The sequence below is a fragment of the Taeniopygia guttata genome, chromosome 3 (genome assembly GCF_048771995.1).
Source record: "Taeniopygia guttata chromosome 3, bTaeGut7.mat, whole genome shotgun sequence".
NCBI lineage: Eukaryota > Metazoa > Chordata > Aves > Passeriformes > Estrildidae > Taeniopygia > Taeniopygia guttata.
The window spans coordinates 85303182-85328395 of NC_133027.1; the positions used below are offsets into that span (position 1 = coordinate 85303182).

General features: G+C 49.9%; 1 protein-coding gene across 4 annotated transcripts; it reads right to left on the reverse strand.

The window, feature by feature from the left end:
- Positions 1-966: 966 nt before the first annotated feature.
- Positions 967-17135, reverse strand: TCTE1 (t-complex-associated-testis-expressed 1). 4 transcript variants are annotated; one of them, XM_072927291.1, is made up of 6 exons: positions 16639-17135; positions 13864-13986; positions 12204-12461; positions 9420-9988; positions 7899-8348; positions 967-6003 (listed from the first exon to the last, which is right to left on the reverse strand). In XM_072927291.1, exons 3-6 carry the CDS (start codon positions 12385-12387, stop codon positions 5827-5829), a joined length of 1380 nt encoding a protein of 459 aa, XP_072783392.1. In that variant the 5' UTR covers positions 12388-12461; positions 13864-13986; positions 16639-17135; the 3' UTR covers positions 967-5826. The 4 variants fall into 4 exon arrangements, with proteins under 4 accessions (XP_072783392.1, XP_002187217.4, XP_041571241.2 ...); XM_002187181.6 differs by lacking the exon at positions 13864-13986; XM_041715307.2 differs by lacking the exon at positions 16639-17135 and having other exon boundaries at positions 13864-14547.
- Positions 17136-25214: the final 8079 nt, after the last annotated feature.

Genomic DNA, 25214 nt, shown 5'->3' on the forward strand with positions numbered 1-25214 from the left:
GCAGCTCGTGAACAGGCTCTACTAACAGGTATATCATCCACCTATGCAACTCTTCCAGAAGCTGCCAGATTTTCAGGAGCCCATTACAATGTGCAGCATGGCCATCCAGCACTGAGAAATAAGCACAGCAGCTGCTGGAAAGCTAAGTGGGTTTTATTCCTCCCCCATTCCCCAGGAAGACTCTTTTTGTTGGGCCATTTTGTTTGTTTGTTCATTTGTTTGGTTTTTGTAAAATTCATTTGGGGGAAATGAAGCTTGTGAGAAATTGGTGCCCATCCTGAACCCTCCCCAGTCTTTCGAACTCTGTGAATGGATGGATCACCTACTGTGATTATAATTTAGTGGATTTTGTAGAACAAAATAACTTCACACACAGACACATGAGGTTCTTTCACTCTCCATCAGCACAAGCTGCTTCTGCAATCTTAGCTACTCACATTAGTGAAAGAAAAAGCCTACCTAGAACATGGTGAGATGACACAGTACTTTGTATCAGTCCCATGGTCCCAACATCCATTAGCAGCGCCATCAGCTGCCATGACATGAATTCAGACTTTGGATGGCAGCCCATGAACTGGTCAGGGTGAAAATTTGGCAAATCCCAAGCCTGAGTCTATGCACATTTCCAGAAGCAGATGCAGAGGGAGGAGTGGCTGAAAGCAGGCATCACCTCCTGCTCGGCCAAGGCAGAAGCTGGTGGGCTCTGTGTGTGCTGCACCTGCCCCCCAGGAACAGCCTGTCCTCAGGGGCTGAGCAGAGGGGAGCGAGAGCAGCAGTGTGTCTGCTGGAGCAGCACTGCTCAGCTGACTGGGGAAACGGGGGTGACAACTAAAGCCCAGAATAACAGGATTTCACAATTTCACTTTGGGATGCCAACAGCTTTTTCAAACTGAAATGCTACAAGAAGGCCTTAACAGCTGTGAGAAGTGTTTCACATTGCTGTTCCTTGCTTAAAAAATATACATATTTTTGGTGATGATGTGGGTTTAAACTCTCCACTCCTTCCATCTCTGTTAGTGATGTGCCATGCTGGTGGAGAAGAAATGTCCAGGGCAAATCAGGATAGTGACCCTGTGGCTTTGCAGCGGAGTGGGTTGATCAGGAAGGGAGGCCAGAGTTTAAAATCTTTCTCTGCCCCTAGAGGCATGACATAGCTATCCACCCAGATGTGGCATGGTGGGGTTCTGCATGCTTGTGCACAGCTGGGATCTGTGGCCCTGCAGAGGGTTGATATGTTTGCAGCATTGGTGTGGTGACACCCATCCACCCTTGCAGCAAGGGCTTTTCAGGGTGACAGAGCATTGTTTGTTTTTCATGAGAGGAAACTCCTGACCTGGTTTCTGTGAGGAGATGGTGTGAAGTGTCACATTTGCTGCAGAGAGTGGCAGGGAGCAGCGATAAAAGCATGGAGCACGCTGTGTTTGAGAACAAGCCGATCCTTGGTGGCCATCTGAAACTGGAGAGCTGCCGGATCTGCTCCCTGGATGATGCTTTCCAGCTCTTCTCACTCTCCCCAAACCCAATGTGCAAACTGTCATTCCTCTGAGCTAGCCAAAACACTCCCCCTGAACTCCTCTGAGGCTGTGCATTCCCATCATTTTGGTCCCCTCCCTGCTGGGTGCCATGAAATGCCTGCAGGTGCATGATGACCAGAGGCATGCTGGTGGCTAGACCTCCCCATACCCTGCCTTTGCACAGCCTTCAGCAGTGCTCCCTGCCCTGGCTTGTCCACTGCTTGCTTGTTGCACAGCAACCGCTGCACATGCTGGCATCACTTGGTGCTTTCCCAGAGAATTTTGCAACTAAGTTAGAAGGCCTTGAAGTTTTGGTGGTCCTGGTTTCCAGACCAGGGAGGAGAGGAGAAGCAGATCAGCTGTTGTGGCAGTGAGAGAGCAGGGAACAGCATCATGGTGAAAGCAGTATATCTTCTGGAGAAGTCTCCAAACATGGGCTCTGTGCTTCTCTGCTGGGGCTGAGGGCAGCTGACAGAGGGCGGAATAGGATGTGAATGCTCAGCGAGACATGGGAGGAAGAGAGCTGCTTGAGAACATCTGTAAAAGGCTTTGCAAAGGTGTTGGTTTTTACAGGAGACAGACAGCAAAATGGGGCAGGAGGATGTGGTGCTGGAGCAACGGTGCTGCAAGGCAGGGAGGGTTGGGGGAAATGAAGCAGGGCATTTGATAGAGAAGTTCAGGAACAGAGTGGGCTTTCGAAGCAATCTCTGCTTGCTCTGGCTGAGGAGAAAGGCAGGAGGTATTCCTGAGCTGAGGTGCCCAAGCCATGTCTCGCTGCATTGTTGGAGCAGCAATGTCGCCTCCAAGCCCAACAGTGACAGCTTGAGTATCAACCACAATGGCTAATGCAGCCACAAGGTGTAAATGTCACTAATGAATAAATTGCCTTGTGCCTTGGAGAGGCTAATCCATCATGGCCAGAGACAGGGATCTGACAAGCCTGGCTATTTCAGACATACCCAGTAGGGAGGAGGAACGCTTCATTTCTGAGCCATCCCCTCCACCTAGGGAAGCCGATGCAGGGCTTGGCTCTGTGCCACTTCCCTTCTTCCCAGCCACATGAGCTCAGGCTTTATCCCTCTTCAATGCAACTGAAGAAGCATGAAAGGATCTAGATTAGCCAAAAGTGCCCTGTTAGCAGGGTGGTACATGGGGCTATCAGGTGATTGAGGTTGGAGGGAAGCTGCTGGGCACGGCACAGGTTCTGTAGGGGTGATGGAATACACTGCTGGGTCCCCAGTGATCAGGAGAGTTTGTGTTAGTTGTCTATGTTTTAGAAGCGTGCTGTTTCCTCATCACCCCACTGTGCTGTCCCACAGGCAAGGCACAGTACCCCCATTTTCAGTACCCCCTGTGTGTGAATCCCAGCCACCAGTGCCCTGGCTGACTGTGCAGAGGGCCAGCAGGTACCAAACAGCCAGGGACAACTCAGCCTAGACAAATCCAGCTCCATGGGAGCAAAGGGAAGCTGAACATAGCAACCATTTCTGTGCACAGCCTCTGCTCATCCTTGTGGCAGCCTGCTCCTCCTCCCCCAGTCGGTGCTCAAAATCAACCTGCCATCCTGTTTGTGACATATGCCAGTGTGACACCTTGCAAATCAATGCCTGGGTCTCTGTGAGCAGAAACCGCCAGGCTTGGGAAGCTGGCCACTGTTTCCTGCTGCCGTGTGCACTCTGCTCAGAGCAGTGGAAGCCGGGCTCGCCATCTGCTGTGGGAGAGAGCCAGCTGGGTGCCCCTGCTCGAGCCTGATGGGACAGCCTGAGGGCGAGCCCTTGTGTCATTCCCCCTTCTTTACCGTCTGACCACTCCTGTCTCACCATCTCTCTGGCACAGACCCATGGGTGGGGGGATGCTCCCAGCTTGGCTCTGCTAAGTGCTGCTGATGCTGTGGTGGCAGTGCCCAAGCTTGTTCCCTCCTCCAGATGGAGGCCCACAAGTGAGTCCCCCCCTCCTTAGAACCTGCCAGTACTCCTTGGAGATAGATCTCATGGGAAAGTTAAGGTATTTGTTCTGGCCCTGCACTCAGCACAGAGTGACCAGCTTGTTACCTGCCCTGTGGTAGCTGGACCTGGAACTGACAAGTGACCCACCACCAGCAGGAATGTTCACACTCCAACAATCTGCTGTTGCTGTCTGGCTGAAATGGTTTCAGCCTTTGCAGACTGTCACATAGTTGACTGTTGGTCTCGGGTGTGGGCAAGTGCTGCAGGCTGCTTGGTTTGGACTTTGCTTTTTGGCCAAGAGATTGATGGGAGAGAGGGCAAAGAGTTCTCCAGGCAAGCACTACCTGTCCGGGCATTCCTGCACCTGGCAGCCCAGGAGTGGGTTTGAAGGGTGATTAAGTGCTGTTAACAGTCTCAAGCTGTTAGCAGGAAAATAAGCAGTGAATATCCTGGAAAGCAAGTGAGAAGTTGTTCTGGTCATGGCATATTTTCCCAAGCCCTTTTCTTTCCATCTCTTGTCCTCACTGGCTCTGGTGACTAATTCCTCCTCATGTGTCTGCTAGCATGTCTGCAGGATCTCATCGCTGTTCACCAAGCATGAGCTTCCACTGCACAACTGGCTGACCAGCTGCAGCCCTGTCCTTGGAGCTACAGGCAGGCTTGCCTAGGACTGGGCCACCCCCATTAAACCCCCACCCTTGCTGCTGGAGCTGTTGCTTCATCAGCCTGATGCTGATCTGGGTCTTTTCTGCTGTTTCTGAACATGAGTTCTCATCTCATTGAGGTGTGTCATCCAGTGAAAATATTTTGTAAATGCAAATAAAAATAATTAAGTATATTCAATACCTCGGTCTCGAGGATGGGAAACAAGGAGTGGGAGTCGCCCAGATAGGGAGGTTTCACAGCTGCTACTGCTGGTTAGGAATTCTTCTGGACGTGGCCCCTGGAGCATCCATCAATAGTTGGGAAGGGAGTTACACAAACCTGTGAGGGCTTGGGTCTGAGCCCTGTCAGCACCCCTGCTGTCGGGGCAGCCTCGCACTCCATCCTTTCTGATCTATATGGGCATGACACGGTGCAGGTAAAGGTCCTGTTGGCCAGGAGCCAGCGGCACCGTCGGTGTCTGTATCCATCAGACAGGGCAAGGCAGAAGCGGGTACATGGTGAATAAATTACTTTGTGAACACTGGAAAACGGTTTTTACTTTCCAACTCTGTCAATATGATCTAGCTCTGTCTGTCTCTCTATATGTGTACAAACAGTATATCACAATGTTGCCTTTTTTGTTGGAAATATCAAAGTACAAAGATTGTAAACCAAATCGGTGTAATAAAAGTTTCAGATGATTCACTGAGGTGGTTGCCAGCAGTGGGTCTGTGAGCACTGGTGTTGGGCAGGGCTGGGAGGCATGGGAAGCTCCTGCATTGTTCAGAGGGTGGGAGGGGATGGAAGACAACCCACTTGCTTAATTCCCTGATATCTCCTGAACAGGGTGGTCAATGGACCAACTCACTCAAGTATGTGCCTTGTCCCATCCTCAGGTGACTACAGACTAGAGCAAAAGGAAGCTGCTCCATTTTGCTCCAAGCCCCAGGAAGCTGCACTGTTTTCAAACTTGTGAGTTATGTGGGGCAGCAGTCATGAAGGGACTCCTCTAGCTTGAAGTTATGCAAAACAGATTGTTTTAGACAGGTTTTTTGCATAGAAGAGCACTACTAGGTAAGTTAAGCATCTGGTTGTAAAGAATTCACCTGTTGCAAAGTAGGCTAGCACTGACTTAAAGCAGAGCAACCCAAAGCAGAAAACCACGGTGGTGAGACCTCTTGAGTTATTGAATTTATTTCTATTTACTTTGCACCACCCATATCAGACTCCAGACAGATTTACTATAAATTCAAATAGATTATTGAGCAGAGCAATAGCCAGAAAAATCTGCTGAGGAACTAGAAACAACATTTCCTAAATCCTCTAGGCCTCTCACATCCTCCTCAGCAAAAACTTAAAGTTAGGTCTGGACTAGACCGTTTAGATGTCAGAGACTTCATCTTAGCTGCTTTACAAGTGAAACAATATTAACTGCCTAAACTAAGCTTGCTGCTGGAGCATATAAAAGCATCACAGGAGGTAAGATTTCAGGTGCAGTGAGAGAGAGGACTTAAAAGGCAGATTGCTCTGTGGTGCCACTAGCATGCCTTGAGATCAAATGTCTGTCTCCAATGAAGTCACAGGTTGGATGATAGGGGTCTGGGAAAGGCTGCAGTGGCAGCCACAAGTGAAGTGTTTTTCAGAAAAGCAAATAAAACCAAGACCCTGAAGTAAAGTGTTTCCAAGACTGCACACCCAAAGCTCTCCCTGGAGCACTTTATTCAGAGGAGTTCAGTGGTGGGGTGCTGCAGAGATCTCAGCCTCACCACTTCCTGATTGGCCCACACGATTTCGTGAATGAGGAAATCGGTCTCCTGGTCCACCTCTGCATGGCGGAGATCAAGCTTGGTCAAAGTCTTGTTGTTTGCCAGCCCTTTAAGCAGCTGCTTCCCACCCTCCTGCAAAAGGATGAGAGGGGATGGTTAAAGGAGAACATCCAAAACAGAAGTGTATTGCTCCTTTCCCCTCCTCCCCAGGGCAACTTCTGCTGCCAGTGGGAGGTCCATGAGATGGTGCCAAAAGGGATAAAGGCCTCCACCCAGGTCCGAAATGCTGCTCCCAGAAGTGCAGAGGAAGAGTGCAACCTTATGCAGCTCTCTGTGACAAGACACATGCTAATGACTCCCTCTGGGTACCACATCGGGAGTTTTCAAACTCATGCTGGTTAATTACACAGCTGGCAATTGTAACCTGAGAGAAGTCTCCTCCTCCCTGTCCCCCTGTCCCAGTTTACTGCTGGTTGGGGACAAATGGATTAGAGTGCTGTTCCTCATCTTGGCAGTTGTAAGAGCCCCAGAACTGGCAGTTTTCTGTCGGGATGTAATTTCCCAGGCTGGTTTAGCTATCCTGAGAGAAATATGTAACTGAAGACCAGCCTTCATGAGACTGAAAATGTGATGTAGCCTTAGGAAGGCAACCCACTCTGAGGCATTTCCCCCTCATGAAGCACTGTATTTTGGGATGTGACAATTTGAACCTTTTTCCGCTTTGCTATTCCCTTCCAAGTATCAAATACACCTCCTGTCCCTTCTCCTCCATCCAGATGGACCCCTGATCCCAACACCCTGCCTCTTAGCCCTTTTGCCAAAAAGAACAGAGCAAAAGGGACTGAGAAGAGGTCTCTTTTTAATGGGCTACAGAGGTCAGAATTGAATGTATCTCTAGCAAAACCCCCAATTTTCCCAAAGATAATACTACCAGCCACCTTTTGGGCTGCCGTGGAACTTCACATATGGGTAACAGGAAAGCTCATCAGAAGGAAGATACAAGCACAGAGATTATTATTTACTAAACAAAAATGCTTCTATCCAACCTTTGCCCCCTTGTATCATTAAACTCAGATGGTTTTCCACATCCAGGACCATAAAGCTCAGAACTCACAAAAGGTTTTCTGCCATCAAATCCTTTTAAAACCCTTGTCAAACACATTAATGCCAATATTCCTGCCAGCAGGGACAGCTGGTCTTGCTGTCTCTTTATTTGACAGTGAGAATAATCAAGGCAGCACATGAAGTTTAAAAGCCAGCATGATTGCTTTTGGCTGTCTAGTTTCAGATTTCTAAAGCTCTTTTTAATCAGCAAAAGAGAAGCAGTCTGGTTTGTGGGCATGTTGCATACTGCAGCTCTTAGGGATGTAGTAAGATCTGTGGATGCTCTTCTGTCTAGAAAATGTAAGCCTGTGTTTTAGGAGGCACTTACAAGCACACAGACATGACACTCCTGACCCACCGCACTGCTCCCGGGCCGCAGGGTGAGTTAAAGAAGCTCAACAACCAAGCCAGTTTTCTAACAGTCTCCTCTGAGCCTGTGATGTACAGGAGCAATTCTGGGAAGGGTGACACTATCTGTGTGCTGCTGAGTGACAGATGGCACAGCAGACCCAAAGCACGAAGGATATGCATGAGACCTCATCTCGTGCTGCCTATCATTAACTACGCTCGTGTGCGAAGCGTCTGTGATTTTTCCCAGACATGCTTCCTGGTTTTCAGTTTCCTGGGGGGGAAATCCCTCTCTGCCCAAAAGCCCAAAGCCTCAAAGACCAATTCAGCCCTATGAACAGAGCAACAGAGCTAGATGTAACAAGTGAGGTAAATGCATGTTCATGCAGAGAAAGTGTCCTTTTCTTTCCTGACATCTGCTACAGTCTCTTCCTTGCTCACAACTGATTGTTATCATAGCAAGAATGCAAAATGAGGGATGTATTTGCCTCTGGGGCTTTGAGATAGGCTCAGGATCTGCTTTGCAAGCCCACCACACAGGGTCACAGACTGCAGGCAGAAGAGGCTTCTCTTACCAGCCCCAGGTGGTTGCATGAGAAGCTGATGCTCGTCAGAGTGGTGTTCTGAGCCAGGACCTGGGAGAACACTGCTGCTGTTGGCTCCGACAGGTTATTGCTTCCCAGGTGGAGGGACTTCAGGCTGGCGTTGGTCAGCAGGGCACGGCCAATCGCCTCCCCACCTTTGTCCTCCACAAAGTTGAGGCGCAGATTCAGGGAGGTCAGAGTGGAGCTCTCAGCCAGGCCTTGAGCAAGAGCCTGAGCCCCCAGGTGACAGATCTGGTTGTTACACAGATCAAGGGTTTCTAATCTGCTGTGGCTGATCAGCTTGCCAAGAGCTTGTGCCCCGTGGTCCCTGATGAGATTGTGGGACAAGTCCAGCTCCAACAAGCAAGGGTGATGCTGCAAGTTACGGGCCAGGAGCTTGATCTTGTCATCATCCACTTTGCTTTGTGTCAGCTTGAAAACCTGTGGGCATAAAAACCAGGGTCACTACAGCAGCCAATGCTTTGGACTGAGATTTGTACAAGATCATTACGGAGTTAAACCTATGGTCCACCAGACAGGATGCATCTCCCTTCACTTCAGACACCTTTAGCTAGCAGGCTCAAGTATTTGCTTTCCTAGTGGGCTGATACGTACAGCAAGTAGACCATACCACTGATGTCCCATGCCTATTCTACAGAAAAAGGGTTTGCCTCCTGGAAATGCCTGTTCCTCTCCTCTGACTGCACAAGATCTCTAACTGGGGGCTAAAGTAAAGCAAGATAAAGCTGTCCAAACGTCTGCAGCAAGAAACATCTAGCAGCAGAACCCAGCCCAGATCACAGTTGAACCTGTCTGAATGACCATGTGCACCAGTGATAACTACAGTACAATGTCCTGTGTGCCTGGGATACTTAATAGCCACAAGAAAGGTAATTTCTCTTCCAGAAGCCATATTTCCCAAAGCATGCCAGTCTGTGTGGAATGCATCCAACTCACTCTGGCTCCACTCAGGATAGCAATGCCCGCTGATGTCTTGGAGGGGCTTAGTATTAGCACTGCCATTGCCACAGAGCTAAAGATACTGTTAGTTCTTAGGAGGAAAATCCCTCATTGCTCTAAAGCAAGTGTGAGTGTTTGCCCACTCTGTTCTCTGGGGTCTTTGCTCCTCTGGGAGAGGCTGACATGCATTTACTGAGCAAAACTACCAAAAACTCCTTATGAAAAATTCCCCATGGGCTTTTCTTCTCCTCCCTCCCAGAGCTATATGAGGAGTTAAAACAGTGGAGTGCTGCTGCTTATTACACTACAGGCAACAAGTTTTGTGGGAGCAAATATTTTTCTCATTGATCCCCTGACAACCCATTCTAACAAGGACACAGCAGAACAAGATACTCAGCACTAAGCCAGCAGGTTAACATCTCTGCACTCTGTCAGATTCTGTAACTTGCAAAAGGAAGGGTGGTACCAGCAAGCAAAACTGGTCCCTGTACTTCTATCCATGTACAATTTGGATCTAGCTGAGGCAGTAAGGTTGAGTTTGCGGTATATTACTTTCAAGTTACGGCACATCTTCACAGCAGCAGCCAAGTTGGAGCAGTCCAGCTCAGTGAAGTTAAAGAGGCTCCACTCAAAGTTCATGCCACAGTTCTTCACACCATAAATGAGATGAAGCTCTTCAAGGTGAGGGAGGGCAGTAATGACATCTTTCAGGTTGTAATGATGCATGTAGACCTCACCAATTTCAGCATCATCCTCTGTGTCAGAGAGGTCATTGCCCTCCTCCTTTTGACCCACCCACAAAGGTGGCAGGAACTGATTGATCTCCAGTTTCCGCACGTAGCTTTTGCAGAGCGGGATGAGCTCTAGCACCTGCTTGGGGTCTGTGATGTTGGGGATGTAAAACTTCAGAATGTTCTCCAGGTGACGTTCAAAGAACATCCGTTTCCAGCTGTCTCCATAGTTGGAGACGTCACACACTTGCCAGCGCTCCATACAGCACCTCTTCCAGTACTCCTCATGGCTTACAATGTTGGCAGTCACGGTGAGTGGAAGGCTGGTGGAGAGCCTGTCCACCACCTTCTTTTGGTGCTCAGGCAGAAGATAGTTCAAAATAGGGTTCTCTGGAAGAGATAAAAAGAATGAGAAGTTGGTCTGGGCATAGGAACAACTGCTGGCACTATGGTTCTGCCCGGGTCCCCAGCTGTGTGCCCATGCCCTCCCCTTTGCTGATATTGGCTCTCTCCTTGGTTGCCAGAAGCTGGAGCACAGAGATAAGTTGGCAGAACACATTTGCACATTTCCATATATGATTTCTAACTTTTACAATGAAACATCGGTGTAATTGTGTTTGCTCTCATAATATTTGGGAACTGTGCCAGAAACTGAGCTCCCCATTTTAACTTAGTCTGAATGCAGTTTATATTCAGGGCAGGAATTCTGCTCCCGAGATAACTAATTCAGCCTTACAGTGATGGGAGAGTTTGGCCTGCCATTTGCTGAACTTTCTCCCTTTTGGTTTCTAAGCATATTGAAGAACAGTATTTGAGAACAACTGTGTGCTTTTCATGCAGGTCCTTGTGCCTATTTATCTTAATTCAAGCATCAGTCTGACCTCAAATTAATTCCTGTTCCTTTTTGCTAAGGCACACTACTAGCTTTTAGGTCCATCTTGTTTAAATAAAAATTCTGTTTTACAGGTACTCTTTCCCCTGAGTCTTTTTCCCAGTGCTTGCCCTAAGTCTCAGCTCTTTTCTCTGATGGAAGTTCTTTGTGCCCAGAAATACCAGAGAAAAGCCACATGTATTCACACCATGAATATTTGGTTATGTGTACACAGTTGTGTCGAGTAACATAAATCATCAGTGAAGAAACTTATCTGTGCATAGGAAATGAGATTATGAAACACAAAGTGGGATTAACTTTATTATTAACCCTATTTCTGGGTCATTCCTTTCCTAAGGGCACTGATAGTTTTACCACAGCCTCTTCCTGGAGTCTATTTTCCAGTGTCCCACAGCTGAGACTGTGGTGACCTTCTCTGCAAAGCCCCATGAGACAAGCAGAGGTGGGACACATATGGGCAGGGCTGGGCTAGCTTCACTCAGGTTCACTCAGGCCCCACAGTGGGCAAGGTGCAGCCTCACAGCTCAGGTAACAGCATGAAGGTTCCCATGAAAACGAGCAAACTGCTTTTATGTGTGCACAGTGCAAGTCCAATGCATTTGGCATCAAACTGATCGGGCTGCTGGGACTACAAGTTTGTCCCAGCTCATAGCCTCAAGTACCTTCAGCTCCTGGCATAAGGCAGCACTGAGCTTCTCTGTACTGTCTTACAGTCCCAGTGTGGACATAGCCTTAAAACTATCTTTGGTCTTTGCTGCCACTTCACTGAGTCAGCCAAAAAGACAGGCTCTTCTTTTCCCCTTCCCAGTAAGTTTTCAGATGAGACATGCTTCTTCTGTTTTGCTGTGTTTCATCAGTCCACCTGCTTCAAAAGCACATTCCCTGCCTGAGGATATAACTTGTCACATCACCACCAAAAGCCATGGAGGAGGGCTGAGCCAATGAGTACAATACAGAGATTATAGCTCCTCTGGGCAGGGAGCAATTCTGCATCTCTTTGTACGGCATCCAGTACAACAAGGCTCCATCCTCGAGCGCTACCCTAACGTCTGTATGAATCAAGAGCAGGAAACAGCAACTGCACAGCCCAGTCATGGCTGAAGTGAGTCCAGAAGAGCATGGATGGAAGATGTGGTAGAATAAGGTCACTACAGAGTCACATCCTGGAGTGCAGCCCAGAGGACTACAGCCACTCCTGCAGTGTACAAATGTGGGTCTTAGATTCAGTCAAAGAGAGAAACTGAGAGTTTCTAGCCACGCAGAAGCCTGGGAAAGAGCTGGAGAAGAATGTAAATAATTCTTTAGCTCTCTTGTTGTTCACATTGTTTATAGTCAAGGTCTATCACTGTGCGTCAAGCACTTTGCACCAGTGGTGTGGCTTGTTTTCACTTCAGGACCAATGGAGTTGGTCCTCACGGAGCTCTGTATAAAAGAGCAGGGTATTTTGAATAAACCAGAGTTTTACACTCAGCAGCCTTCTGGTCAGAGTCTTCTCATTCCTGTCCTGCCTCGACAGCGACATACAAATACATACTTAGCAACTAAACAGTTTGTTTAACTGGCTTCCCAAGGGGATATTTCTCCCCATCTGTTCCTTTGGCAGGGCTGGGTGCCACACTGTCTTTCAGATGCATCTGCATGCCTTGTTGACCCTCTGCTCTCTGGGACTGACCCTTTCTCCATGTGTCCTAGAGTAAATGCGCTCCCACTTACTTTCAAAATTGTGAGCAATATGCTGGAGGCAGAGCTCAGTGAGGTGGGGGACAGTGACCAGGGACCAATTGAGATCCTCAGTGATGCAGCGGCGTGTGTAGAATGAGCCATCAGTGAGGTTGGCCTGAGGTGGACACAGTGAGGGAATGGCTCTGCTCTCGTCACCAGCTTCTGGCTGCTGCATCCTTGCTCAGGGCCTACTTCTCCTTCAGGAGAAGCAAGGGGAAACTTCCTTGACAGTCACCACTCTGTGGTTACCTGCAAAATAAAAAGGCAGCTTTAGAAAGCAGCTAGCAATATTAATGGTCAGCTCACACTGCTCTCTTGTAACACACTTGCCCTTTGCCTGCCTCCTCTGCTTTGGACTGGAAGCACTGCAGCCAAACAACTATTACTTAGCCTCATCTTTATACCCTGCCCTGTGCAAAGAGGTCTCTAGGCAGCACATGCAATAAGGAGATAATAATGTGGTGTTAATTCAGAGTGCTGTTCAAGAGGATGGACAGGAATTGATAGTTTACTGTCTTTTTCAATAAAAGTAATAGGGGAAGCTGGCAGGGTCTAGGCCTAAAGCAAAGGGTTCTTCACACAGGCTACAGCTGAACTGGGAAATTCCTTGCCACAGGATGCTGTGGATGTTAGGAGTCTGCAGACTCTAAGAAAAGTCCATGGAAGAGAAACCCTTTGAGAATGATGAACTACACAGAAGTCATGTGGCTCAGTGTGAGCAGCTGAACACAGCTGGAGGTGGGGAGAGTGCTGGAGGAAAGAACACACACTTGCATTGTTTTTCTACTCCTCTCCAGGCGTCTGCTTCTAGGCAGTGTCAGAGATGGGTTTTTGGGACAGCCTGGTTTGAGCCGGTACACCTGTTCTTATGACTCTCTAAAGACAGATGCTTTACAGATTAATACATTATAAGTGTGTTCTTTTCCTGCTTTTCTCCATTATTCTCTGTCTGAACTCCTTCCAAACATCCATTAACTGATGAGATGGGTCAGACCTGATCAGACCACACTGAGCCTAAGCAGATATAAGCTAAAAGAACCAGCTTGAAGCAGAAGGAAGGATGCCCGGCCCTATTAACTTTCAGAGCATTCCCAGACCGAAGTTTTCCATTTGCTGTTTCCTATTCCAGCCTCAAGGCCAGCACTCTCAGAATCCCACACGTATGGTTATTGCCAGAAAGTCCTAATAGTTCTCAAACCAGCCACTCTGAAAGAGACAGAAAAGACACCAGGAAGGTGTCCTTTCCACCTTGAGTTCTGGGTTCCACAAGAGCATCTAGGTCTGGTGAGCATCCCCCGGGGCATACAGACCTATGTTGATCCTTACTGGGGCTAACTGGATTTAACATGGCTGCAGCACAGGTCTGGGAGGTTACAGGCTGCAGGACACCTAACAGAAGCATGAAGCAGAGGTGGATGGCAATGTCAGAGGTGAGAACACCTTCCTGCATGACCAAGAGGATATCTCAGGGCTGTGGTCGCCTTGCACCGAAGGATCCTGTGGAAGGATAACTGCCATGCAGTATCTTTGGCCACCTGAAGGGTGGTTTGATCCCAACCAGCTCCTCCTTTGTGAGGGGGGTGATCCAGACAGTGGTCCCTAGATGAACCATTTTAGTCCTTCTTTCCTGGCATAAGGTTGCTCCTTTCACCTCTGCCTTCCCAGCTCATGCTGCTTCTACCAGCACTTCCTTCTCCCTGAAAGCTTTGGAGTTGACTTGGCTAGTGTTACTCCCTCTTCTCCTTCCCCCTCCAAAAGGCATACGAGGAAGGGCCTGCAAAAGAAGGAAGAGAGGAGATCTGTGAAATGCTGAGGTCTAGAAGAGAGCAGCAAATGATTAATGCTGCAAATATGTCAGCAAAAGCTTTTTCAAATGCACTTGAGGCTGGCCTGAGAGGGATAGTCGGGAAAGGATGGGAATGGCAGTGGCAGGGCATTCTCTGGCCCAAAGCAGGAAGATGAAGGGTGCCAAGGACAGGGAAGCTGATTTCTTGGGAGGCAGTAGTGTACAGATGACAAAGGTAAAGGCTGATAAAAAAGGGAGCCTGATCTGATGAAGGGTGGAAGTGGAAAGAGAAGGAATGAGTGTTAGGCAGCTGTGAGAATGCTGGGAATCCTTTCCCTGCAAAGGTCCTTGTGCCTAAGGAAGGTGCTATGATGATGGACCACCTTTCAAGGGGAAAAGAAGAGACCTGATTCTCCACAGCACACTAACCCATCTGAGACCCAACTCCTGGTGCTCAATGGACTTCCATGGAAAGGCAAAACACAGCTAGAAGGCAGTGAGGTGGCATTAATAGAAGTGACTGGGAAAATTGTTTTCTCCTTGCTCAGTCCTTTGTCCTATTCAAAAAGCATCTGTATCATTTTGTTCCCCAGGCCAATCACAGCTGATTGGAGCTTCTGATGGCTTTCCTGACCTTTTGGAAACAATCATTAAAAGCCAGCTGTTGGGGAGAGCTGTGCAGCATTGGTGGCCTAGTATTATTTCCTGTCTGTTCCAGCAGATGATGGGATAGCTTGTTTACCGATGGCAGGTTGATTTTCAGAGGGTGGGTAACCCACAGCACATGCAGGGCTGTCAAATGGGCTCCAAGGGTCTGGGCAGGAGACACAGCTGCCCAGAGTCACAGTTGCCCAGAGTCAGAGCTGCCCAGGCTGCTGAGATGCTTTCCCTTGATCTGAGCCCCAGAGCAAGTCAGCTCAGCTGACTCCACCATGCCCTCTTATCATTCACTGGGAAGCAAACAGGAGCAAGGCTGCAAAGCATCCAAATGAACCCCATGCTTGTGGTGCCAGGTCTGACCCTGAATCACTGCTCCCAATACATCCATTCCCAGCACACCAGCGAGGTGAGCACACCTATCAGGTGCCCTTACTACCAGGGAAGGGCCTCCTTCACTGCTCACCCACTCTGCCTCAGCTGTGGGAGTCTCACCCAGCCAGAGCTGAGACTCTAAGCCACTTTCCAGAGCTGGGTTTGCTAAGCATGTATTTAAACACAGGGGTAGCGCTGTAATTCACTATCAATAAACCAAGTCAACACTGTTAGTGCACACTCCTTCCCACCCACTCTGCATAAACATCAGTCACCTATCCTAAAAAGGTTTTATTAGACAATATAGAATGAACAGAGACATGTAGTAAATTCTCTGTTTTTGTCATTTAACACCCAGATTAGACTGAAAAGTAAATAATGCTTGAACTTCTTAAAAAAAGTAAAGGAAATCACACTTCCCTTCCCCAGGAGGAACTGACAGAAATCTACTCACACAACCAAATTATGCTGCCACTAACATGCCTTACAAACATTATTCAGCTAAACCTGTCTTGATCTGGAAAGAAAAGATTTTTGCTCTTTTCATTCACAACAAATCCCAGAGGGACAAAAAAAACCAAAACAAAACAAAACAAAAAAAAAAACCCAAAAAAACCCCCAAAACAAAAAACAAACAAACAAACAAACCAACTAACAAAACCACCAAAAAACCTGCACAGCAACTGGTGACCTTTGGCTGATGCTCCTACCAGAATTACAGAGATCCAAGAAATGGAACAACAGTAAACACTGTGCTTACTGGAGAGTTTGTAAGAGCAGGATAAATTATTTCTGAGGGTGGTTATGCCCCAGCCAAGATTGCATTTGCACTGAAGTTCTGTCTGCCCACTAATTGAGGAAGCTCTTATGCCACTGCAGCAGCACCCTGAAAGTGCCAGTTGTTCTGCAGGTGTGCTGACCTTAATGCCATTACCTATAGTCCAGGCAAGTCATCCTGAGTCTGGCTAACACCGCTGATCCCACCAACACCTGTGGGGACTTGCCATGCTCTGTGGCACTTTCAAATGCTAATGCTAAATGTGCATTAGGATACTGTGTTGCAGGTTAAGCCTGGGCTTGCAACACAGTATCCTAATCCTAAACCTGCAATGGGCTTTAAGTGAGTTAAAAAAAAAAAAAAAAAAAAAAGTATCAAATGAGAAATCTATTTAGCTTCAGATATAATGAAATTTGTCTGTAAAGGGAGACTGGGCAGAGTGAGGCCAGCTGGCCATTTGGGAATTTGGTTGATGTCTCCACTGTAGTCCTGGCGGTGTGAAGGACCAAAACTGTGGTCCTGCATCTCTGTCAGCATGACCTGTGAAGGGCCGCTGCCCTAGTCTCAGAAAAACAAAAGCCCTTTTGGAGCTGAGCACTGCCCACCGCAGCCCCTCCGCCGTGGCAGCCCCGGAGGCCCGGAGAGGGGTCCCTTCCCCAGGGGGGCACGGAGAACGCCTGGGTGCTGCTGACCGCCGCGGCCCCACCAGCGCCACCAGCCCAGCTCCCGGGATGCCGTCCCTGCGCTCCCTCCTGCCAGCCCATCTCCTCTCCGGAGAGCCCGAGCGGGACGGGAACGCAGCGGCGCGGCCGCCTCGGCGCTGGTCAGACCTGCGAGCCGCCGGGAAGGGCCCGGTCACGGGCGCTGGGCGTCCCCAGCCCCGGCCACGCCGAGGGGCACCGGGGCGAGAAACGCGCGGGGTCCCTCCCGACGCCTGGGCTCGGGGGATTCCGCTGCCGTCTCTGTCCCGGAGCAGGGAACGGAGCGGGAGCGGGACCAGCCCGGCCCCTGCGCTCGCCACCGCCGCTGTCGCCACGGACGCGGCCGTTGCTGGGGCGGGGCTCCCGCGGGTGCGACCCCCGGCCGGGCACGCGTGGGGCTCGTGGGGAGCCGGTGCCTGTCGCGCTGAGGGTTCGCGAGCGGCTCCGAGCCAAGCCCTTGCAAGGCGCGGTGCCCCGCGGCCGCTCGCACGGGGCCGGCCCGCTGCCAGGCGTGCGGGGCAGCGAGAAGCAGCAGGAAGCGACAGGACGGGATTTGGGATGGCGCTCCCCCGTCACCCCGCCCCGTGCAGCCGCTGAGAGTTAGTGCCGTGGTGAGGAGGAGCCCCCCGCTTCCAGCACACACGGAGGAGATGTGTGAGCTCACCACCATGCTCCACGCGTGCTGGGTGGGGAGGGAACATTTGCCGAAGTCCCGGACACTCTTGCAGCAACAGCAGCAGCTGCTGTGACATCATGGAAAGAACGGGCCAAGGGGTGCAATGCAAATGGTTTTGTACCAGTCAGTATTCAAAGGGTGATTATGTCGCTATCCTCAAGATACCGTTTCCTTGCATGTTGGTATGGCTAAAGGTACACTGCCTGTGCCCAAAATGGGCTTGCTTCAAGGCCTCATATTTTGGAGCAGAATGACATCACAGGCAGGTCTGAGGGGGAGGAAAGCAAATCTGAGAACTCCACTGATGGCAAGATCTTGGTCCATCTGCTGCATATTCGTCTCTTCTCCTCAACCTGTTCATTTTTCATTCTGCTGTTAAGCATCCTCTACAGAGGTGGGGAAAGACCAGAATCTTCATCAAGACACACATCATGCTGTGGAGTATAAAGAGTAAACAAGGGGATGAAAACATTCATCTCCTCTTTCCCATTTCTCAGATCTAAGCGTTGCAGTATTTGCCAGGGCATTTCCAGCCTGAGACAGGTTTTTCTTTCACTCCTTTGGAATGCTGATGTACTGGGCACAAGAGGACTGCAGCCAGCCTGTGCCCTGTGGGAGCATACATAACACTGGTGCCAGCTCTCATGATAGTCCTGCAAGTCCCATAATAGCTGGCAGTTTTAGGAAGCTGTGCTGACTTTCATATAAAATTTACCTCCTGGTCATGAAGAAGATGTTAAAAGCATGATCCCAGGTCACCCTAAAGGCTCAGCAACAAAACAATAAATGCAAAGAGGCATAGATTAAAAAAAAAAAGAATCAAGACTCTGAGGCTTCCTTAGTGAATTTCAAAGATGGAAAGTTAGACCTTGGCAGCAATGTACTTCTTTTTCTAGGTGTGGCCTGATTCTGTCACTCAGCTCCCCAGAAGACAGTGACACTGCCTGTGAGTCAAGCTGGTGTTCAGCACATGGGGTAGTCAGAAGGCTTGCAAAGCCCTTCACAAATGCTGGCCTCACACTGACCATGTTACTCCTGGGAACACATCTCCAGGGCTTTTGAGACCTTGAAAAGCAGAAATGAGAGCAACATAAATCCAGGGATGTTTTCTCTTGCACTGATTTCCATGCATACATTTGGTCAGACTCCTAAATTGCAAAGGAGATAGCCAAACCAGATCCGCAGAAATAGTACCCCTGAGTTGCCTGCATAACAAAGATCAATTTCTGAGCTGAGCCTTCAGCAAGCCATCAACACTGAAGTTTTCAGCCCACCTCATGGCTAATATAATGCAAATGTCATGTTTTGGAGACTTCACAGTCCAATGGAGTTCAGCTGTGTCTACCCAGTCATTGATTCCCAGAGACAACAGTGCTCAATATTGCAGTCAGTTGTCAAAACAGGTGCAATCAGATATTGAATCATATGCTGAAAAGAAGTAGTGGTAGTCCAAAAATAGCTGTGTTAACTCCTTCTGTACCTTAGCATTTATTTCCAGTGGGAAATGTAGACATTAGTGCTGTTCCCAGTGGGGTGTGCAGTGGCAGTTGATCCTTAAATTCTGTGGAGTAGGGATGCAGGATAAAACATTGCATCCATTTCCATTCCCCACTGTTGACAGTTGAGAATGAGGATGAGGGAAGGTACTGCTTCCTGGCCCTAGTGACTAAAGTCCTACCAGCAGACTCCAGGTGCCCTCTGTATCCCTCCAGCTACCGGGTCTCAGATTTCCCCTAGACAGCACCTGTGATGGTGTTGTGCATAATCAGCTCTGCCAGCTTTGCCTGGAGTTGGAGGACAGTGTAACAACAGTCAAACCTCATATCACAACAAATAAAGTGGACAGGATCCAGGTCCTGCAGTGCCTTGTGTGAGAGGAACAAATCCCACAGGGTATCATCTGCTGCTAATGTGAAGATTCAGGTGCTGTTCTGGAAACAAAGCTGTGGCTGTAGGGTGACAACCTTTTTTAGTGTCCCAGCATGATGGACTAGAAACATTATCATCCCTGGCTTTGCCCAGCCACCAACACATCCTGCAGCCAAGCATTTCTCCTCTCCCTCTCAATCTTTCTCTCCCTCTCCTTCTCTCCAGTTACACCAGCACCAGCTGTCTCTTCAGGGACTTCAGGAACACATCTGGTGAGCTTTCTGCCCACAGCAAGTAGCAAGCTGTTTGTATGCAGTGGCAGCTGGAGGTAGAAGGAGTGAAAAAAAAACCCCTCCGTGCATGTGTCCTCCTGGTCAGTTCTGCTAGTGCATCTCCTGCAGCCTGCAATGTCCTCACATCATACCATGATGGCTGGAAGTCACCACACCAGTCCAGGATATCATTTCATTTGAGTCCTGTGCTCCATGTGGGGCAGCCTCTCTAGCTGATGCCTGCAGCGAGGCAACCTCCATCTGTCAGATGTGGTTCATGTCTCCGTGGGGAAGAACCATGGGCACAGCTGAAGGTCAGGCTGGAGAGGAGCCTCTTGGTGTTTGATGTCTCCCTGACACCAAAGGGATTCATTAGGGTAGGAGCCAGCGAGGTTTGTCCTCGGCACTGGTGCAGTCCTTTTTCATTAATGGCTTCTACCCTTTCAATGAGGAGCACAGAAATTTGCCAAAACTGGGCACGACTCAGAAAATTGAGGATGCTGAGGAGCAGGGAATGGCTCCAAAGCTCTATTTCCAGGCCCTCCTCTGGCTGGCTCCCTGCAGCTTTTGCTGGAAAACACTGCTTACAAGCAGCCAGCAGCTCCTGGAGACCTGGGGGAAGAAGCAAAACAAATTACATCCTGGAAGGAGGAAAATTGCCCCTGTACAGCCAGTGCTGAGGGATGGGGGAGCAGGATGCTCTCTGTGCTGCTGCTTTCCCAAAGCTTTCTGCTCTCCCTGGGTCGCAGCAGGAACCATGCAGCTGCTGACAGCTATTAATAGATGAGGAGAACGTGGGCTCTTTTTCCTACTGCTTCCTGGGATGAATGGTAATTACCCTTAATGAGACTGGATTTGGTTCTACCTCCTACCTTCCAGCCCCCTTGCCTGCGCTGGCAGGGATAGACCAGCCCATCTGCTGCCTGCACTGGCTCTGTGGGGAGCAGAGCTTGACAGCAGGAGTGGAGGCTCATCTCCCCATGCCATCCCACAGGCCTTGCTCATGGATGCTGGGCACAGGGCAGGAGGCAGAGCCTGCCAGCTGACAGCCTGCAGCAGCTCCCTTCAGCCTGGCCTTTCCAGTGACACACAGGTGCCCTGTAGGGGGTGAGATAAATGATCCCACCACAGGCTGAGGGTGCAGCTGGCTTGGATGCTCTCTCTTTGAGTTTAATTAAAGAAACAAAACAGAGGAACAAATAATCAGGGAATCTGTCCTGTCGCTATGACTAGCATCCCCATCATCATGCCTCACACCAAGATTTGTGGAAAGGGGTATCCTTCCTCCCTTGCTGGTGCATAACCAGTCCCAGAATATTCCTGGACTTGGTCCCCATCTTCCACAGGGCACAGTCTAGCTGCCATAGGGTTAATCAGGACATGAGCTGCACAAGTGAGATGGTTTTGTTCTCACACCACCGTGCCTCTGGCTTGAACTCTGAAGCAGGAAGGTTTCCTTCATTCATGTTACTTCAAAAATACTGCATAAATAGTGCAGGAGGTTTTCTTCATCCACTGGGAGGATGTGCCTCCTAGGAATCACCTCCAAGTAGATGGATGCAAATGTTAAATCTTTCTTGTACATCCCAGACTCTGGCTCTGGGGCAGGATATCCTGTGCATTAGTGTTTGTCTAAGGTGCTTGGTAAGGCTGCACTTCACAACCCCACCTCTGTGCTGTCCTACGCATCCGGACAGCCACAGTGCCTCAAGGACTATACCGCTCCCTGAAAACATAGAATTTTATTTTCTCAGTTCAGCTTAGCAGCTGGTAACACTTTCCACCATGGGAACCCCTTCCCTTCACTGACCTTTGCCGTTTTGTATTAGGGCAAGAGGTAAAAGGCTGCCCCATTTGTCAAGCTGAACTTCAGTTTATTTGCCTCTTAGTTTTTAATTAGTTAATTCCCAGATCATATATTTTCTTGACTGAATCAAAAAAACCTTCCTGCAGGCAGGATCTGTGATCTGTGGTCAGGCACCTACTGGTTCCCATTTGCAAACCCCTGCCTCCTTGCTTCTGGAGCCCTCTCTTTTTCCCTCTCTCTGAGATACCTCCAACGTCAGACCAGAAGTTTCAAGTCCCTCTGCTGACTCCCACTCAGCCCTTGTGTTGCATCCAAGTGCCAGATGGCACTCTAGGATCGAGAAAGACCTGTGCCAGGCTCCCCTCCCTTTCTTTCCACCCTTCAATCTAGGGAGTAGAGACAGAGAAACAGCACTGCCAGATTTCAGGCTGCTGTGTTTGTGCCAGCTTCAGTGGTCTTCAGCCCCAGCTGCAGTGGGATTGACATGGGAGGTACTGGCACAACCCTGGAGCAAGGGGTGCCAGGGAAGAGAAGACCTACTCTGAAGCTCCCCTCTGTGCCCAACTCTGTGTTATAATTAATTAATTAACCAATGCCGATGAGACAACAACAGCCACTGCTTTCTCCATGCTCCCCCAGCTCTGCTTCCTTCTTTTCTTGTTGGAAAATTTCTTGTTTGTCTGGAGTTGCTGACCAGCCTGCAAAGGTCTGCAGGTCTGAAGGTTTAGCAAGCTCCTCTTGGGCAGGACAAGTGCCCAGGCCCCCTATATTGAAATGAGAAGGAAGAGGAGGAGGAGAGGAAAAGCAGAGCAACTGCCCTGCCAGAAAGAGGGTGTGGGCAGCAGAAACATCCTGTTTGTGAGTCCTGCTGGGAGCATAGGGTTGTGTTTGGACAGCAGAAGGATCTTGGGGAGGATGTGATCAGATATTCCCAACTTTTCTGCTTCAGATAGATGCATTAGCACAGTGCCTGCTGCTTTAGGCTCAGAACTGGCTGGTCCCTCAAATAAACCCTCCTTTCCTGGAGGGACTCTGGCACTTTTTGCTGGCTCTTCTTGATACTCAGGCATGGGCATCTCCATTAGTACTGCCTCAGCTCCAGGGTCTCTGCTGTCACTACTGTGTCACAGCAATCCCCACAGGTCCTGTCCCTGGAGCATGTGTCTCCTCACTGCCAGGTTGCTGTCACTCAGCTCCACGGAGGGGATGAGGAAGACATAACCCTTAGTAGAGTCCAGGAAGAGACATGCAAAAAAGATATGAGATGCATCCTCCTGCAAGAGGGCTGGTCCTGAGGGAGGTAATTAATATAGAAACATGATCACTGGGATTTTGCTAGCCCTCCTCCTCAATTCCCGGTGAATGAGGTGCTGTTGTGTCCTTGCCAAGGATGTCAGCTGTGGCCAGCTTCCCTTGGCTTTGCTGGTCACATTCTGCCCTGCCTTGTCCACCTGGCTGCTGGCTGCAGGGCTCTGTGACAGGGAGACTTGGCATCACCACTCGACTAGCCTGGCACCAACCCATGAGCCAAGCTGGGGTGCCATGCGAGAGAAGACAGCTGACTGCAGATTTGATTGGAGGAGGGAAAGCTTCTAGTTAGTGACTTCTATTCCTGTCTGGGCTTGTTGCAGACTTCACGACATTCGGAGCAGGTGTGAAGCTTTTCCCTTACCAGGCTGGTGATGAGAATTAGTGGGAGGCTGTTTTCCAGCACTCTCATGGAGTTGATCCATTGGTTTTACATTGGTCTCTTTTTTTCCACAGGATGGTCCATGATTCGCATTTTAGCTTGTGACTCTGTGTCATTCCCTTCCCTGCCCAAATTTCCACCTCTCCTTGTTGTGCTGTATTTAGATAAATCCAAGTGCTTGCCACAGTGTAGGTGCTCTAGAGGGACGTGAAGCAGGATTGGGTCCTGCAGCACAGGCAGTGCACCGTGAGATTTTGAAAATTCCAGAGGAAGCAGTGCACCATCTTTCCCTTGTTTGGCCACCAGAAAGCAGCTCAGAGGTCCATGATTCTTTTTATATTTAAATGAGGCATCCTGCCTGCTTGTCTTATTTACCTTCAAGGCCAGCTGGGTTGTGATATCCTTTGCAGAGGGAATAACCAACACCCCTCACAAGTAAACACCCCTTCCCTTGGAGGCTGGGACGCTCCCTGGAGCTTGACCCACAGAAGAAGGAGAGGACTGGGAAGGGGGTCAGCTGGGCTGTGTGGCCTGGGGAGGTGGGGGCGCATGGGGAAGGAGGCACATTTTCCATCTCTCAGATCCTCGGTGTCTCCCAGGGTCAGCTCCATATATATCTTGTATCAGGAGCTGCGAGCAGAAGGGGGCCCTGTTCACCCCATGACAGCAAGAGCCATGTCGGGGTGGTCGCTGCGGTGGTCGCTGGACACTGATGGGGTAGCAGAGCCTGGGAGCCTGTGCACCAAGGGCTGCTGAGCTGACACTGTCCTCTGGTGCCCTCTTCCCAAACCAGCGGGGCCCAGCACCCGTAGAGCTGTGGAGCTGCCAGCTGCCATCACTGTCCCTCCAGAGCCATGCTCTGTGACAGATCTGCTTCCTGCCACTACGCTCAGCTCCCAGGCACTCCTGGCCTCACTGCAGGGCATGGGGGTCATGGCAGAGCCATGGTCCCCTTGGTGCTCCCTTCCAGGTCTTGGCTGGTGGAGCAGGGCCCCAAAGCACTGTGCTGTGTGCTGGGGGGAACAGGGTTCACGATGCCCCCCCCTGCAGCCCTCTGCCACCGCCTCCTGAAAGCCTCTGCTATGTCTGCAACATCGCAGGCTGGCTCAGGGAGAACCACTGGGCTTCCCTCTTGTGCCCCGTTTCTGCATCCGGGTTATACTGACAAAGGGAGCTGGGCTGTCATGCTGCAGGCTCTGCATGCAGCTGCTGAGCCAGGCTCTTTGGAAACTCTACACTTGAGGATTTGTTCAAGGGTCAGAGATTGCCTGATGTCGGCAGGGTGCTTTTGAACCTGCAAGAAGCAACCTGGAGTGTTCCCAAGGACTTCTGCAGTGCCAGCAATGTGCCAAGCCCAGCTACTGCCTCTGTGCCTGGTCTGTCATGGGTTATACCCTGTGGTGCTTCCTCTGGACCAGTGTAAAGCTTTCCATCCCTAATTCTAAGTCCAGCTGTCCCCCTCCACCGTGAGGCCTCTGGCTCTGCCTGCTAGGGCCAGCTCATCCCTCTCAGCTGTGGTTTTTGGCTGCACTGCTTGGTGGGTCTCTCCTTCTTCCATCTCCCTGGCTGGGTGCCCAGGGTGATGCTGCTCACCCAGGGCTGGGAAGCCCAGCTGCAGAGCCCTCACTTTCTGTCTTTTCCACACAGAGATGCCAATGTGCAAGCTCCATGGCCCTCAGATGTGGACAGGGAGGGTCACTTCTCCCAGACCCTGCATCTGGTAGGGAGGGGTGTTGCCCATGGTGAGGACACCCCAGACATCCCAGCTCATCCTGCTGCTGCAGTGCTGTGAAAGCCAGCAACTCTTGGGTCACTCTTGGGGCAACCAGCTCCAGCAGGAATCTCTCCTGGCTCTCTGGATGTCCAGTCTGTTCCAGGTGAGTGATTCCTGTGTTTCTAACAAGGCAGGGAAAGAAAATTAAAAGCCCAAGTGAGCGAAGCAGCCAGGCTGAGCCAGGAAACGTCAGAAATGCCTCTGTCAACACTGCAGCTGAGGCAAGCAGGCAGGCAGCTTCTTAATTATTGATGGTGCTTATAAATAAATGCTGGGGTAGGGAATAGAAGGTTATAACAGAGCAGAGGAGCCACTTCTGGGTGGGGGAGGGAACCTGAGAACTTGCTTGTTTTAAAGGTCATTTAGTTTTGCCTCTGGTTCCCCTTTTTTTGTAAAACTCGGTGATATTTGAGTTGGTGGATTATCTTCCCTGTCCATCTTCTTCTTGCACCTGCCTAACCTGGCCATCCAGGAGGAGGAGAGCGAAAAGACACCCATGAGGGCAGTGAGAGAAAGAAGGGGGAGGGAGGGAGGAAACATTGTGTGGAATGTGGGACAAACAGGCAAACGAGGAGACAACGAAATTAGTAGAGCAGCAAATCCCAACCCGAGTGTAA